At 53.9% G+C, this 16,434-nt stretch overlaps 1 protein-coding gene across 14 annotated transcripts in view; it reads left to right on the top strand.

The window, feature by feature from the left end:
• ST14 (ST14 transmembrane serine protease matriptase) overlaps window positions 1–16,434 on the top strand; it is a 44,792-nt gene that overhangs the window by 24,891 nt on the left and 3,467 nt on the right. For 11 of the 14 annotated variants that reach the window (XM_009680450.2, XM_068917023.1, XM_068917020.1 and 8 more), the window contains 15 exons: window positions 1,978–2,137; window positions 2,430–2,557; window positions 3,247–3,317; window positions 3,807–3,967; window positions 4,455–4,490; window positions 4,969–5,206; window positions 5,495–5,634; window positions 6,077–6,174; window positions 6,718–6,827; window positions 7,832–7,962; window positions 8,872–8,976; window positions 14,574–14,681; window positions 15,335–15,448; window positions 15,653–15,778; window positions 16,158–16,344. In XM_009680450.2, the coding sequence (XP_009678745.2) occupies window positions 1,981–2,137; window positions 2,430–2,557; window positions 3,247–3,317; window positions 3,807–3,967; window positions 4,455–4,490; window positions 4,969–5,206; window positions 5,495–5,634; window positions 6,077–6,174; window positions 6,718–6,827; window positions 7,832–7,962; window positions 8,872–8,976; window positions 14,574–14,681; window positions 15,335–15,448; window positions 15,653–15,778; window positions 16,158–16,344 (1,910 nt within the window). In that variant the 5' untranslated portion in view covers window positions 1,978–1,980. Of the gene's footprint in view, window positions 1–9; window positions 252–801; window positions 1,188–1,860; window positions 1,880–1,977; window positions 2,138–2,429; window positions 2,558–3,246; window positions 3,318–3,806; window positions 3,968–4,454; window positions 4,491–4,968; window positions 5,207–5,494; window positions 5,635–6,076; window positions 6,175–6,717; window positions 6,828–7,831; window positions 7,963–8,871; window positions 8,977–14,573; window positions 14,682–15,334; window positions 15,449–15,652; window positions 15,779–16,157; window positions 16,345–16,434 lie in introns of those variants that run through there. The other 3 variants (XM_068917017.1, XM_068917018.1, XM_068917027.1) reach the window with 3 other exon arrangements.

Genomic DNA, 16,434 nt, shown 5'->3' with positions numbered 1-16,434 from the left:
GGAACAACAGGGGGAAACAAGAAGGTGGTGGCTGAGAAGGTGAGATGTCCTCATGGTCTGGGCAGTCCGGAGCGGGCTGTTCCTGCCCGAGGGCCCTAGACAGGCATGAGAGAGGCCTGACAAGAAGCAGAGGATGTGGTCAGCTTTCACCACGTGTGTTAGTGCAGGAGTGCAGCCACCTCTGGGGAGGAGAGGAAGTGGCCAGCAGTGCTGAGGAAGAGAGTGAGGATTCAGGCCTCCCAAGCCTGCCGGTAAGGATGCCTGGACCTTTTTGACATCCTCTGAAGGCAGTTGGCGTCTGCAGCTGTTTGCAAGAGCTCTGTTCGTGTTAGAGGGAAGGAAAGGTGGGGTTGAAACCTCTCTCAGGTTTCTGGTTTTCTCCAGACTCCTGATCTGTGGCTTGGTGCTCTCAGCTACACCCTCCAGATTTTGTAAGAAGAGCATTAGGTAATCCCTCTTTCTTTCTCTGTGGTCTGAGTGGACACGCAAGGCAAGCTTGTCTCATCAAGAGCATGCCGAGGTGGGAAGCAGGTTGTCTCTCTCCACCTTGCTCTGATTTGAGGATGAAAAGTGCTACTCCAATTCTCTCCCTGGCAGGAGTGTTTTACTGGTGGCAGGTACATGGGCAAGGCAAGGATGGAGGGCAGAAGAGCAAGGGCCAAGGGCTGGTGAAAGTGAAACACTGGGGAACGAAGGGCTCGCTGACGCTCCCTGCCGTCCCGTGTTTCTGCCTGTGCATGCGCAGCTGATACAGGGCTCGGTGTTATGTCAGAGACCTTCCTCTCCGTGACTCGGCTCGGCGTGGGGCAGCAGCTTTGTGTGTGGGCTTAGGGCTAGAAATACAAACTCTGTCCCCGCCTCTGACTCACTGCGCCGGCTGCATGGGGCAGCAGCTTTGCGTGTGAGCTTAGGGCTAGAAATACAAACTCTGTCCCTGCCTCCGACTCACTGCGCAGGGAGCCAGGGAGCGTGTGTGCCTGTAGAGCAGGAACCCTGCAAATTCAGCCTGCCTGCCTGCTTGCATGGTTGGCCTCTGGCTGCTGCTTTCCCTGAGCTACTGGTCCCTCACCCGGTGGGAGGCACAGCTCCTGAGGAAAACACCAGTCCCGGGGAGAGCTGAGAGGCCACCTCGCCCAGAGCGCTACAGACATGGGAGGCCGAAGCCAGAAGTCCTGACTCCCAGCATGGTTCGTTCACTCTGAGCCCTGTGATAGCTGCGCATGGCAGGTGTTCTTCCTCTTTACTGGGTGACTGCCTTTAAGAGCTGTTCGTTCTTAGCCAAAATGTTTGCTTCTGGCAGTCTGGTTGATTATGGGCTGTGGGGATTGGTTGTGTGCTGCTTAATTTTTTTGTTTCATTTCTTTTAACCTGTATTTGCTCCAAAGGGAAATCCCAGGCAGAAATATAGGAGTGCTGTGATGGACCAGGAAACGTGCAAAGAATTGCGTGAATGTAAAGGTGGAAGTAGCTCGATTTCTTCTTTTACAGGAATGCTATTTATAGCTTGTGAGGGTGACACACCTGTCACATAGCAAGTGTTTTGGAGGGGTGAACTCCTGGCAGCAGTTTTTTCTGCCGGAAGGCAGAGATCTTGGAGGTTCTGGGTTTGTGACGTGCCGTGGTCATGGGGTGTGTGGACTTGCCCCAGAGGTTCCTTGAACTGATCTCCTTGGATTAGGCCCAAAAAGGAAGTAGGTGTGTGTGCGTGTGGAAAAGGCACCTACTGGTGCTGTGTGGCGCAAGCAGAATCCTTCGGGGATCATCCTGTTGTGGGGTGCCCACGCAGTTGCTGGCACCAAGAATCGCTTTGTGCTCTCTGTGATGCTCTGAGGCCGCAGGACGGGAGTTGCACTTGACAGATTGTTCTGCTCTATCCTTTGTGAGTGACTTGGGTGCTGATTTCTTTCACTGTTGGGCCTCTCTGAACCAAGCTTTAGGAATGGCCTTTTCATTGCTCTGCTGTCTCTCCCCTCCTAGGATATGAACAACCTGGACGAAGGGGTGGAGTTCCTCCCTGCCATGAACTCCAAGAGGATGGAGAAGCGTGGCCCAAAGCGATGGGTAGTCATCACCATCGTGCTTGTTGTTTTCTTACTCGTCTCTCTTGTCACTGGCCTCCTGGTTTGGCACTTCAAATGTGAGTGTGATGTTAAGCCATGACTAATTCTGAGAGGGTTGGGTAATGGCATGTTGGACAATGTGCTGAGGGCATGTCCCCACTGCCCTGGACTTAGAAGCGATTCACTTACCATGTGTTCCATGCATGTGCCCTTCCTAGCTACTGCAGTATTACCCAGAGGCCCCAGGCAGCTCCAGGAAGTGGGGGGATGCCGTTTCCCACCCACTGCCTCGATCCCTGGCACTGGGGACTTGCTGTGCTGCAGTCCATGCCCTGACAGCCTTTCTGTCTGTGAAACATTGCCTTCCAGTCAGGAACGTGGCCGTTCGGAAGGTTTTCAATGGCCACTTGCGGGTTCTGAACTGGGACTTCCTCGACGCTTATGAGAACTCCAGCTCCCCCGAGTTTGCCATCCTCGCCAAGAAGGTGAAGAGCACGGTAAGAGGTTTCTTGGATCCCTCCCGCTATGAGCGGGCCTGACTGTTTCTCTTGCCCTGTGGCTGCTGGGATCCTGCATATAGGGTTGCTGGGAGCTTTCTCACACCTCTAAGTCTCCCCTGTCCTAATGAGTCGCATGATGCGCAGGGCTGCATGCAGGGAACATGCCTTCTAATTAGGTCTCGTTGTCAAGGCTCCAGCCCAGCGCCACGGTATCTGCCTGCCTCTGCGACCTAGCGTGCCGCATGAGCCTGGCTGGGTTAATCCCAGGATCGGCAGACCAGTCAGGTCTGGTATTTAGGATCAGAGCAGAAATGCAGCTCCACAGCTGAGCAGGAGGCAGGCCTTGGGGCTGGGGGCTGAAGCAAGAGCCAACTGCAGGGACGTCCACCCTCAGTGCTGAAGACTTGGCAGGTCTTGCCTTTCCCCTCAGATTTATTGTGCTTCCCCCGAAAAAGAGCAGGGTGAGCTGAGTCAGAGCGGGGCTGCAGCGTGCAAGAATCTGGGGGCTTCTGGAGCTTTCGACTTTCCCTCTACCATGCTTTGGCCCCTGCAGATTCCTGCACCCCAGGGATGCCTGGTACATGCCTTGACTTTCCGTGAGAGGCTTGAAGCTCTGTCTGTCTTTAGCCTTTCACCCCTCCCTGCTTCTAGACTTGCTGAACATCCTTCTTTTAAACTCCTTTCAGGTGGAGGAGATCTACAGGAGTCATGCAGATATTGGTCCTTACCACAAGGAGACAGTAATAACTGCATTCAGGTGAGCACTAGGAAGTGCTGTCTGAACCCAGGTTGGGAGTGGAGGAGGGTGATGCTGGGAGTCTCACACAGCTGTAAGACCCTCTTTCCTGAACTGCTGTGGATGGATGCACCTCAGTAGCCATCCTGAGTGGCCTGGTGAAGGGTGGGCAGGGAAAAGCAAACTGAAGAGCCTTGTGCTGAGCCAGAGTATTGTTTTCTGCCAGTCTGCCTCACTTTGTGCCAAGGGAGACATCTTGTGAAAATCAAGGTACGGTGCAGCAGAGCCTCATGAATCACAGTGGGTGGTGCCTGACAGCTTGGAGAGGGACTCCCCGGGCTGGCAGGGACGTTTGCTGGCCCGCAATTTGTTTAGCTTATTATTGACACTCTCCCTTCCCCATGGCCACTCTCCAAAAATGGCCTGTCAAGGAGCCTGGCCCCTTCCTGTGGTACTTGAGACCTCCCGTGTCTCTCCTTGCTCTCACCCCATAATCGCCCTTCCCTGCAGTGAAGGCAGTGTCATTGCCTACTACTGGTCAGAGTTCCTTGTCCCCAAGTACCGGGAGAAGGATCTCGACAAGGCTATGGCTGACAAGCAGAGCTTGATCCAGAGGCTGAACCCCCGGCTACGAAACCCCGTGTTGAAGGTGGAGTCGGTCATCGCTTTCCGTGAGTGCTGGCTCACTGGGCCTCGGTGTGAGACAGGGCAGGGGAAGGGGGAGGCGCTGAGCACAAGGTGCCTGGCGTTCCACTGGATGGATAAGCGGCTCATTGCACCCCTCCCTTGGGTGCCTTTGGCTGCAGGGTTTGACCTGCTGTACCAGCGCTGCCTTGATGGCCCGTGCAGATGGGGGATGCCTGTGTGGACCGCTCCCCTTCATTCAAATGCTATGCTCTCCTCTGCACCTGTCTGGAGAGGGCCAGGGATAAATCCTCCCTTCTGCAGAGGAAAAGCTTGATCACTCGGGTCCCCAGAGCCCACCGTGGAGCTCTCCTTGGGGAGTGCGGGAATGGAACAGCTTCCTCCTGGCCAGTTTGCAGATAGTCACCCTACAAGCAAGGCCAAATGGGTGCAGATCCCAGGGACCTCTGCAGCCTTGCACACAGGGACTAACCACAACCCAAAGAATGACAACACCTTTGTTTTCTCCTGCAGCTGTTGACCCCAACATAGCTCGTTCCTCACGGGACAGTAAGTACAGTTCTTCCATCTCACTGGTAATAGCCTCTCTGCATCCCCAGGCCTCACTGGGGCGGTTTCCTTTGTGAAGCGGGGGGAGGGGGGGGAAGGGCCTGAAGAAAGGTGCACTGTGTATGAGGCCGACCTGGTGTGCTCAGAGCTGGTTTGGGGTTGGCCAGACTGCGGTACAGGCCCTAGTGTTCTCTAGCAGTAGTGGGTGGCACAGCGTACTCTTCCCAAATGTCTCACTGTGTAGATGGAGGGAGATGAGGAAAGGTGCTCCCTGGGAGAGAGCACAGTGCTGGCGTCTCACTAGGAACGGCCTACAGACAGGCGAGGGATAATGTGAGTTGTGCACTCTGTATCTCGGAGCAAGACAGGACAGAACGCCCATATCTGAGCTGTCCTCCACATCTTACCTTGCACCTAGAGGAAAGAGCTCTCTTACTCATTTTTTGCTATGTTAACTGTTTCCTGCTCTCCTGGGCAGATAGCTGCATTTTTGCCCTCCATGCCAAGGAAGGGGAGATCACCAGTTTCACCACACCGGGGTTCCCCGACAGCCCATATCCTAACAATGCTCTCTGCTATTGGACACTGAGAGCTGATGCCAACTTCATCATCAGCCTGACCTTCAAGACTCTGGAACTGGAGCAGTGCACAGATGGGAGTGACTACATCAAGGTGTACAACTCTCTGAGCCCTGTGGAGCACCATGCTGTAGTGAGGTGAATCCCCTGGGGTTGGCCCTCCTTCCCCCTTGGGTGGGGAGATAGTAGGGAGAGGAGTTTATGTTAGCTCCCAAGATGGGAGGAAAAGGGGTTCACGTTAGCTCTCCGTTAGATGGCTGTATGGCACTAAGTCCTGGTGCGAGACAGCAGGGTGATGCTGATCTTCAGGAAACTCCTACTGGTAACTGAGCTCATGTCCCTGCTCAGGACTCATCTATGCTGCTCAGGGCTCTCTATGCAGATGTATCTAACGGATTTTGTCCATTCCTTTTTCTTTTTTCCTAGGCTCTGTGGGAATTACGCCCCTTCCTACAACCTGACCTTCCTGTCCTCCCAGAACGTCATGCTTGTCACATTGGTTACCAACAAGGAGGGGAGATTCCCTGGCTTTAAGGCTGAGTTCTTCCAGCTTCCAAAGATGAAAGGTGAGCGGAGGCCTTGACCCAGTCCCCCACCACCTCTCCCTGCCGTGGGCAGCTGAACAGGGACGCGCAGCTCTGGCTGCATTCAGGTTGCCAGGGATGTTTTCAAGCCTAGGAGACCTGGAAGCAGGTCACCTTCTGGCTCTTAGAGCTTGCCTTGCCCACAATGCTCTTGGCTGCTGTAATGATGTCCCCCGAGGAGGGCAAAATAAAAATTATGTTGAATTAGACACGCAGACTGCTGTGTGCAGGAAGCACCTAATTGATCTCCTGGGTTTGCTCCAAGCCTTGGAGCAGAGCTGCTTTCTCCAGAGATCAACTTAACCTTGTTAGAGGCAGCTGCATGTGCCTCCCTTCCTGCCTCGGACAATAGCCATCTAAGACTTGGGAAAGCCACATCTCTTTGAATCTCTAACCTGTTTTCGTCTTCCTGCTCATCTTCTAGTCTGCGGTGGGACTCTGAAAGGAGAGAGTGGCACCTTCACCACTCCCTATTACCCGGCACACTACCCGCCTGCCATGGATTGTGTCTGGAACATAGAGGTGAGAGACAGGGCCCCCTCTTTGCCTTAATTACTCTGTCAAATGAACCTGCTTATATGCTACATAGGGCATGTGAGCTTGCAGCAGTGAACGTTACCTAGAGGCCAAAAGTCTGCCGTGACTGGAGGGAAGCTTTAGGACAGATTGTAGGCAGAGCAGCCGAATCCGTAGCTTTACCCAAACCATGGAGCATTTGGGCCTTGGGACAGGCCAGTCACTTGGTGGCAAAGCTGGCAGTGGGAGAAACCTTCTGCCCTGGCAGAGCAGACGTGTCGGCAGAAGTCTGGCTTCGACCCCTGTCTGTATGCTTCTTGAATGTGGCATCCTGCGGTCAGCAAGGCGAGTGAACTGACTGAATGACAAAGTGGGGATTAGTGGCTTTTGGGGAAGCTGGTTTTTTGTCTGTTTCCCTTCTTTCCTTCTTCAGTTATCTTCCGTCCCTCCCTCCAAATAGGCTTCCCAGGAGGCCTGTTTGCATTTTCTGTGCTCCAGAAAACAGTATGCCCCTGACGCTGCTCCCTTTGCCCCGCTGTCTCCTTGCAGGTCCCCTCTAAAAGGAATGTGAAGGTGCGTTTCAACATGTTCTTTGTACTGGAGCCCGGGATCCCAGTCAGCTCCTGCACCAAGGACTACGTGGAGGTCAACAGCACGAGGTGAGTGTCAGGCAATCTAGCTCACGAACAAGGTTGGTAGTGGCTCGTTGGGGCCCTTTGAGGGGAGGGGTTGTTTAGTTGATTTAGTTGCATGGTACCTGTGGTTTCCTTGAACAAGAGTGCTCTTGCTCTTTGGGGTATGATCAGGCAGGAGGGTGCTTGGGTGTGACCTGCTCTCACAGTTCGGTGCCTGATGGAGAAGGGGGAGCCACACACATGGCTTTAGAGAATAGCCTGTGGGCTTGTTGTGTGCTGCAGCTGAAAAAAAAAGGTCCAAAATGCAGGCTTTGAAGCATCACGTCACATGCCTAGCGTGCAGAAAGGCAGATCTCTACAGAAACATCTGGCGTGATTTTGTTGGAACGAGCAAATCTCTATTGTTAGGGCAATCGCGTTGCGTTGTGTGATGCATTTACTATTACATTTGCTGTTTGCTATTGCACAACTTACTGTAATCTGGGCCAAAAATACCGCTTGGTGTTGCATAGAGGAAGTGAGCAGTGTTTTTTTCACAATGTTTTGGGCAAGAGAGCTGACCCTTCTGTGAAGAGATGGAGTTTCAGAGTTAGAACCTGGATCCGTAGCGCTGGCTGGTTCTTGCAGTGAGGCCTGTGTAACAGCGATTCCTACCAAGCCACCCGCTGCTGTGGCATTAGTCTGCCCGAATCCAGAGACACGACTGATCCAAGATCAGAGAGATGCAACGATCAGTGTGTCAGGCAGGGATCTTGATGAACTCGCCCCTAAATCGTTGTCAAGGTCACAGCTTGGTGGTATTTGCTACTGGCCCAAATCTAACGATGATGTGAGCAAAATTTGGCTCCTGTGTGCAGGCCTCAAGGTCCAGCGGTCTATGCTGGGATCAGACCTGCTCTTGTTTTCCTGCCTCCTTCCTTTTCAGGGTGTGTGAAGTGACCCCGTGTGGAGATGGAGGATTCAGGAATGGAAGAAAGGTCGCCCAATGCTGACTCTGTAGCATGAATCTTTGCTCAATTTCCCTCTAGGTACTGCGGGGAGCGTTCCCAGTTTGTAGTGGCCAGTACTACCAGTAAAATACAGGTCCGCTTCCACTCAGACCAGTCCTACACAGACACCGGCTTCTCTGCTGAGTACCTGTCCTACGACTCCAGCGATCGTGAGTTAAAATCTCAAGGCTGTGGGAGGAACTAATTTGCTTCAGTTCTGCTGCAGACTAAACAACTGGAGGGCGTCCTTCATCTCCGCTTACGTTGCCCTATAAATCGGGAAGCACGCTTTCCCAGGGCGTTAGGGGCATGTCTGTTTAACTGCAAACGTCCTGGTGTTCCTACTCTGTTCTGAAAAAAGGTGTTTTTCCTGTTGGATGCTATAAGCAGGCTACCCTGAACAATGGCCAAGTTGTGTGCTGTGCAGAAATGTGGGGGTGGGAGAGGTGAAGACTCGGTTCATTCTCTGACATTAGTCACAGCCGAGCTGGCTTCTCCCTGCCGTGTGTAGGAATGGATGTGACGAGATACAAAGGACTCGCTAGGTGGCCCCAAGGGCAATGCAAGAACTAAGGGCCGTGGTGTGAAGCTAGCAAGAACTAGGTTCAAAAGGAAGTCCTTGTTGAAGCAGGGAGCTGAGCTGCAAAACTTACCAAAGGATGCTAAAAATTGATATAGGTGACTGGACAAGCTAATGAAGGAGAAATCCACTGAGGGTTGTAAAATGCACAGAAACTATATGCGCTTTAGGAAATACTGGAGCTGAGAATGACTGGTAGCTGGGGAGAGTACAGAGGTGCTGCCCTGCCCAGGCTTTCCCCCAAGCACCTACTTAACAGCCACTGTCAAAAACAAGACCATAGGCTTAAATGGACTTTGGTCCGACCCTTGATGGGCTGTCTCAGTTGCACAGCTCAGGGAGCAGCGAGGCTGGGCAGCGGAAACCCACTCCACTTGGAAGTAGGGCAGGCTGCTAACAGCCGCGCTCCCACCAGCTCTCTGGGGTTGGTGACACTCGGCGCAGGAGAAGGGGCAGCGGGAAGGCTCACGTGTCATTTTATCCCTTTCCTCCCTCTCAGCCTGCCCTGGCAAGTTTGCCTGCAACACTGGCCGCTGCATTGACAGAACCATGCGCTGCGACGGGTGGCTGGACTGCATAGATGGCAGCGATGAGAGATCCTGCAGTAAGTCTGTCCTTTATTTCTTTGGCTTGTTATGGGAAGGGCTGTGCTGCTCCACGGTGACTGGGGGCTATGTGCTCTGGCCTTGTTCTGTTTAACTGCTGCTGATCTGGAGGATGTAGGAGGGAAAAATCAGGGCTGGATGTGGCCAGGCAGGGCGCTCTTGTAATCTGGGCATCACCAGAGGAACTGCAGAGACACAAACCCCTATGTGGGCTCTCTTTAGCAAGGGTTGTGCAATGCGTTCTGTGGCTTGCAAAACAGCAGCTCAGCTAGAGAGGAACTTGCACGGAGGGGATGAGCCCAACACTTGACGGCAAAGCTCTGCTTTTGCCTCCTCTTCAGCGCCACTCCCAGTGCGCCTACCTGAGGAGCAGGTCAGCTCTCGAAAGATGCTCTTAAATTGTTGCACCAGGTATGCTCTGACTCTGCATGCTCATCAACACATGTGCTGCCGTCTGGAGGGCACGTGTAAAAACACACCTTAGTGCTGAGAGTTGCAGATGAGCTGCCGGCCCCCTTGCCTGCCTTGCTCGCTAGTGCAAGCGCTGCCTTACTCCTTCAGACTGGAGTGAGAAGCAATTGACGGGAGGATTAGTCTGAGATCCTTTCCTAGTGTGGGAGCTGTGGGTTCCTTCTAATCAAGTCCCCTCCTAGGGGAAATCTCCTTGCCTTTCCAGTCCCCCCCCCCCCACCCCCAATGTTTTTCTGTTTAATCCTGCTAGCTCTTGTGGGTTTGGCTGCACCTGGCTGAGCTGGGTGTTTGGTGTAAAGATGTGTTTAGTTACTGAACAGAGGCAGGTATTGCAGAGCACACGTGGCACCTTATGGCTGGAAAACCTGTGTGATACATGGGTGTAGTTTCTTCATGCAATAATTTTTCCTCTTGGATTAACACAGAAGTCCCATAGATAATGGGACCGCAGAGCACGTTCCCCAGTGGCTGCTGGAGGTGCTGCCTCGGCTGTGTCTGAGGCTTCAACCCAGACAGACCCTCAGACAGCAGATGCAGCTCTGCAGGTGCCGGGCTGCAGGGAGTGCCTGGGGCCTCTCCGCAAGGCCTGGGCTGACAGTCAGCTCTCCTGTGTGAGGTGTGCTGTGGTTGACCAGTTGCGTCACCAGATAAAGGAGTTACGGGAGGAGGTTAGTAGGCTGCGTAGCATCCGAGAGGTTGAGCGGGAGATTGACAGGGCATTCTCGGAGACTGTTCAGCTCCGGGAGTCCCCTGCCCCCACTGCAGCGGAGTTGTCAGAGGGCTCAGCACCGTGTGTAAAGGTGCATCATAACGCTGTGGAAGAGGGCTGGAAGCTGGTGACCTCTCGTAGAAGGAGAAAGGCTCTTGCTCCTCCTCAAGACTTACCCTTGAAGAACAAGTTTAGCGCCCTCCAAGCCGAGGAGGAGCTGGGCATGGCTCCAAGGGAGGCAACTGGCCTGGCAGACCCTGTGCCGTGCAGGAAGCCCCGGAAGAAGCGGCGAGTGATTGTTGTGGGTGACTCCCTGCTGCAGGGGACAGAGGCACCTCTCTGCCGACCTGATCTCTTGTCCAGAGAGGTTTGCTGCCTGCCAGGGGCTCGAATAAGAGATGTCGTGGAAAGACTGCCAAGGCTTGTCCACGCGTCGGACTACTACCCTCTGCTGATCTTCCATGTGGGTGCTAATGACACGAAAGGCAAATTGGAAACCATCAAACAGGACTTCAGAACTCTGGGAATGGTGGTGAAGGGTCTGGGAGCCCAGGTCGTTTTCTCCTCAATCTTGCCTGTGAGGGGAAAGGACAGGAGGAGGAGGAGTAGATGAGTTTTCCAAGTTAACAGCTGGCTGCGCCGCTGGTGTTGGCAACAGGGCTTTGGTTTCTATGACCATGGGACCCTGTTTGAAGATCAACAGCTGATGGGGAGCGATGGGATCCACCTTACCAAGCGGGGCACGCGTGTCTTTGCCAACAGATTGGCCAGCCTGGTACGGAGGGCTTTAAACTAGGCAAGATGGAGGAAGGGGAGTGGTATAGTGGCAGGGGAGTCAGTAAAACACCGCTCAAGTCAGGATGCCTCCAGCGGGTGCAGGCAGCCAGGGGAGACAGCATGGGACATGGCTATGGAGGCTCCTCTTGCACCTCTTCTGGGAAGCCTGCGTGCTTGACTGGCTCTCTGAAATGCCTGTATACCAATGCACGCAGCATGGGGAATAAGCAGGAAGAGTTAGAGATCTGTGTGCGGTCGCAGGGCCATGATCTCATTGCAGTGACAGAGACATGGTGGGATAGTTCACGTGACTGGGATGCTGTCATGGATGGCTATGTGCTTTTTAGGAAAGACAGGCCAGGAAGGCGAGGTGGTGGAGTTGCTCTTTATGGGAGGGAGCAACTAGAATGTATGGAGCTCTGCCTCGGGGTGGATGAAGAGCAAGGTGAGAGCCTATGGGTAAGGACTAAAGGGCAGGGTAACATGGGTGACACTGTTGTGGGGGTCTACTACAGGCCACCTGACCAGGAGGAAGTCATCGATGAGGCCTTCTACCGACAGCTGGAAGTAGCCTCACGCTCACAGGCCCTGGTTCTCATGGGAGACTTCAACCACCCTGACATCTGTTGGGAAGACAGCACAGCTAGGCACAAACAGTCAAAGAGGTTCCTGCAAAGCATTGATGATAATTTTTTGACTCAAGTGGTGGAGACGCCAACGAGGAGAGGTGCAATGCTAGACCTTGTACTAACGAACAAAGAAGGTCTAGTTGGAGAGGTGAAGCTTGGGGGCAGCCTTGGCTGCAGTGACCATGAGATGGTGGAGTTCAGGATCCTACGAGGAGGGAGCAGGGCAATGAGTAGGATCGCAACCCTGGACTTCAGGAGAGCTAACTTTGGCCTCTTCAGGGACCTACTTAGGGGAATCTCCTGAGGTAGGGCCCTAGAAGGAAGAGGGGTCCAAGAAAGCTGGTTAATCTTCAAGCATCACCTCCTCCAGGCTCAAGACGGGTGCATCCCTCTGAGGAAGAAGTCCAGCAAAGCGGGCAGGAGACCTGCATGGATGAGCAAGGAACTCCTGGCCAAACTCCAGCAGAAGAAGGAAGTGTACCGAATGTGGAAAAGGGGACAGGCCACTTGGGAGGAATAGAGGGACGTTGTCAGCGGGTGCAGGGATGCGACAAGGAAGGCTAAGGCCCAGTTGGAATTAAATCTGGCAAGGGATGTCAAGGACAACAAGAAGGCCTTCTTCAAATACATCAACAGCAAAAGGAAGACTAGGGAAAACGTGGGCCCGCTGCTGAATGGGGCGGGTGCCCTGGTGACGAAGGATACAGAGAAGGCAGAGTTATTGAATGCTGCCTTTGTTTCAGTCTTCACTGCTAAGGCCAGTCCTGAGGAATTCCAGACCTTGGAGACAAGAGAGGAAGGCTGGAGAAAGGAAGACTCTCCCTCGGTTGAGGAGGATCAGGTTAGAGATCTTTTGTCCAAACTTGACATCCACAAATCCATGGGCCCCGATGGGATGCACCCACGAGTGCTGAGGGAGCTGGCGGATGTTATTGCTAGGCCACTCTCCATCATCTTGGAAAGGTCGTGGAGATCAGGAGAGGTGCCTGAGGACTGGAAGAAAGCCAATGTCACGCCAGTCTTCCACAAGGGCAAGAAGGAGGAGCCAGGAAACTCCAGGCCTGTCAGCCTCCCCTCCATCCTGGGAAAGGTGATGGAACAGCTCCTCCTGAAGGTCATCACTAAGCATCTGGAGGACAAGAAGGTGATCAGGAGTAGTCAGCATGGATTCACCAAAGGGAAATCATGCTTGACCAACCTGATAGCCTTCTATGACGGAATGACTGGCTGGGTAGATGAGGGGAGAGCAGTGGATGTTGTCTCCCTGGACTTGAGCAAGGCTTTGGACACTGTCTCCCATCACATCCTCCTAGGTAAGCTCAGGAAGTGTGGGTTGGATGAGTGGACGGTGAGGTGGATTGAGAACTGGCTGGATGGCCGAGCTCCGAGGGTTGTGGTGAATGGTGCAGAGTCAAGTTGGAGGCCTGTGGCTAGTGGTGTCCCCCAGGGGTCAGTGCTGGGTCCAGTCTTGTTCAATATATTCCTCAATGACCTGGAGGAAGGGACAGAGTGCACCCTCAGCAAGTTTGCTGAGGATACTAAACTGGGGGGAGAGGCTAACACACCAGAAGACTGTGCTGCCATTCAGAGGGACCTGGACAGGCTGGAGAGGTGGGCAGAGAGGAACCTCATGAAGTTCAACAAAGGCAAGTGCAAGGTCCTGCACCTAGGCAGGAATAATCCCCTGCAGCAGTACAGGCTGGGGGTTGACCTGTTGGAAAGTAGCTCTGCCGAGAAGGACCTGGGAGTGCTGGTGGACAACAAGTGAAGCATGAGGCAGCAGTGTGCCCTTGTGGCCAAGAAGGCCAATGGTCTCCTGGGGTGCATTAGGCAGAGTGTTGCCAGCAGGTGGAGGGAGGTGATCCTGCCCCTCTCCTCAGCCCTGGGGAGGCCTCACCTGGAGGACTGTGTCCAGTTCTGGGCTCCCCAGGACAAGAGGGACATGGCACTCCTGGAGAGAGTCCAGCGGAGGGCTACCGAGATGATTAGAGGGCTGGAGCACCTCTCCTAGGAAGAAAGACTGCAAGAGCTGGGCCTGTTCAGCCTGGAGAAGAGAAGATTGAGAGGTGATCTCATAAATGTGTACAAGTATCTGAAGGGGGAGTGTCAAGAGGATGAGGCCAGCCTCTTCTCCGTGGTGCCCAGCAACAGGACAAGAGGCAACGGGCAGAAACTGAACCACAGGAAGTTCCATCTGAACCTGAGAAAAAACTTCTTCCCTGTGAGGGTGACAGAGCACTGGCACAGGTTGCCCAGAGAGGTGGTGGAGTCTCCTTCGCTGGAGATATTCAAAAGCCGTCTGGATGTGATCCTGGGCAATATGCTCTAGGTGACCCTGCTTGAGCAGGGAGGTTGGACTAGATGATCTCCAGAGGTCCCTTCCAACCTAAACGATTCTGTGATTCTGTGATAATGCTGTTATCCCAGGCCTGAAGTTAATTAGCGGAGGTGGGATCCTCTGGTTTGGGGTCTCCTTCTAAGGGAAGGGACTGTACTTTGAGGAGCAGTGTACTGCTGGCCTGATTCGCCTCTCTTGCCGCCTTGGGCAGTGAGCGGCCACAGCCACCTGGGTATTCAGGTACTTTCCCGCTGGTTGTAGCAATTGCTTTTGTTGAGTAGTTGCCTCTGGCTCTCCTGCTGCTACTGGGCTTGCTTAAGGTTGGCTTCATCGTTACCTGGCTAAGACATTGAGACAGTCCAGATAGTTGCGTTCTCCCGAGCCGTGGAAATGCTGTGTTATAGCTTAGTGCGTGTGTACATATGTATGTATGCATGCATGGCCCCAAGCTTAGTGCATATATACATATGTGTGCACGCGTAGCCCCAGCTGTTGCGGTGTTTTCTGGCGCACTTGCTCCGGTGTGCTTGGATACCTGCTGGGAGAGCTGCCCAGATTTTCCTATGGTGCTGTTGTAGACGCAATGACAGATGTATAGTGGGTGACTCCATAGGTGCATTTGCAGGTCTGTCCCCTGATTTCTCATCCTGATTTCTCACTCTCCCTTTCCAGCCTGTACTGACCAGCAGTTCAGGTGCCAGAACGGCTGGTGCAAGCCGAAGTTCTGGGTCTGCGATAACGTGAATGACTGCGGCGACAACAGCGACGAGCTTCAGTGCAGTAAGTGACTTGTCCTGGGGGCAGAAAGGTCTGAGGGCATCAACAAGGTGAAGGGGGGTGGTAGAGGCACACCGAGCAGAGAAAGGCAAGTGCTGTGCTGGAGACGTGCACATGAGGAATCCAAAACGCCAGCCTGGTGCTGGGCAAGGCGAGGCCTTGCCTGGAGCGCTGCGTTTGCAGCTTTCCTCGAGTCCGCACAGCCGCCCTAAGCAAGAGCTCAGAGGAGAGAGATGAGGATGAGCAGAGATGCAGGTGACATAGGCTCTAGGGAAGGAAGGGATTGCATAAACCAGTGATATGCAGTTTAGAGAGTTAAAAACTGGAGACACAGAAAATAGATGTTTATGTGTGGTTGCTGCAAGAAGAAAGAGGACAAATGTGTCTTTAAGTCTGCTGTAAGACAAAGAAGCAAAGGCCTTATGGTTGTGGCAAGGGGGGCATGGGGGCAAGAACTCCTGAGAAGACCGTTCTGGGATGGGATCGTGTCATTGGAGGCCTTCAGGAACAGAGTAAGCAGAGGCTCTCCCTGCCTGGGGAGGAAGAGATACGGGCACAGCCATGTGCCAGAGGTACTAGAGGGTTTGTGCCAGTCCTTCTTTGGGAGAGTGTTTGTGCCCTGCGCTGCCATTTCGCACAAGCGGCCCCTTCCCTAGGTTGCACGGATGACAGCTTCAAGTGCGGCAACGGGAAATGCATCCCCAACACACAGAAGTGTGACGGCAAGGATGACTGCGGAGACGGGAGCGATGAGGACAGCTGTAGCAGGGGTGAGGATGGGCTGTGGAGGGGTCCTCCCTTGAACTGCAGCCTCTTACAGATTTGCTCATGGCTGGGCGTCTCGGCATGTGTTTTTGCACATGGTGGCAGCTTCCTGGGGACAGTGGAAGGGTAGCAGAGGTGAATGGTTCTTGAACAGTGCGACTTCCCCGGCTCTGGGACTAACCCTTCTCCCTTTGGCCTGCCTGCAACAGCCCCCGTGACAGTCTCCTGCAAGGAGTACACGTACAAGTGCCGCAACGGGCACTGCATCAGCAAGCAGAACCCAGAGTGTGACGGGGAGAAGGACTGCGAAGACAATTCTGATGAGGACAACTGCAGTGAGTGCTCCGGGGAAGGGAGGACAGGGCTTTCTGGGCTGGACCTCTTAGACGAGTGCTTAAGAGTGGTGGAGAGAGCTGCTGGGCGTTTCAGCCTGACAGTTTGTATTTGGAAATAGCCAAGCCTTGTTCTTTAGCAGCGTGCGGAGCGTCTGTGTTGTTCGAGATGTATAAGGAGGGCTTTTGCAGATAATACAGGGGTTTGTCTGCCCGTTGACTGAGGTGGTGAGTAAATCTTTTAGCAGATTTAGCAAACTGTTTGCGCTCCTGTGCTGATAGCATCAGCCATCCCTGGTGTAGGTAATATCCCCAGAGGAAGGAAGGGGAGGTGCTGAGTAGAAACAGGAGTAACTAAGTGCCTTTGCTGCTTCCCCCTCAGACTGCGGGATCCGCTCCTACACTAAGAAGTCACGGATCGTCGGTGGGCAGAACTCGGACGTGGGCGAATGGCCGTGGCAGGTCAGCCTCCACGTCAAGGGCCAGGGCCACATCTGCGGCGCCTCGCTGATCTCCGAGCGCTGGCTGGTGTCCGCAGCGCATTGCTTCGGGTACCTGCAAGGCATCAGGTAGGTGGGAGCTGACGCGCTGCTTCGGCCAGGCTCGCTGAATCGAGGGCCGCCCGCTAAAGAGCGAGGAGACACGACGCGGCTGTTTTG

The sequence above is a fragment of the Struthio camelus genome, chromosome 22 (assembly GCF_040807025.1).
Source record: "Struthio camelus isolate bStrCam1 chromosome 22, bStrCam1.hap1, whole genome shotgun sequence".
NCBI classification, from domain to species: Eukaryota; Metazoa; Chordata; class Aves; order Struthioniformes; family Struthionidae; genus Struthio; species Struthio camelus.
Note: the sequence above shows the minus strand (reverse complement) of the source record. Positions and strands in the feature narration are given on the sequence as shown.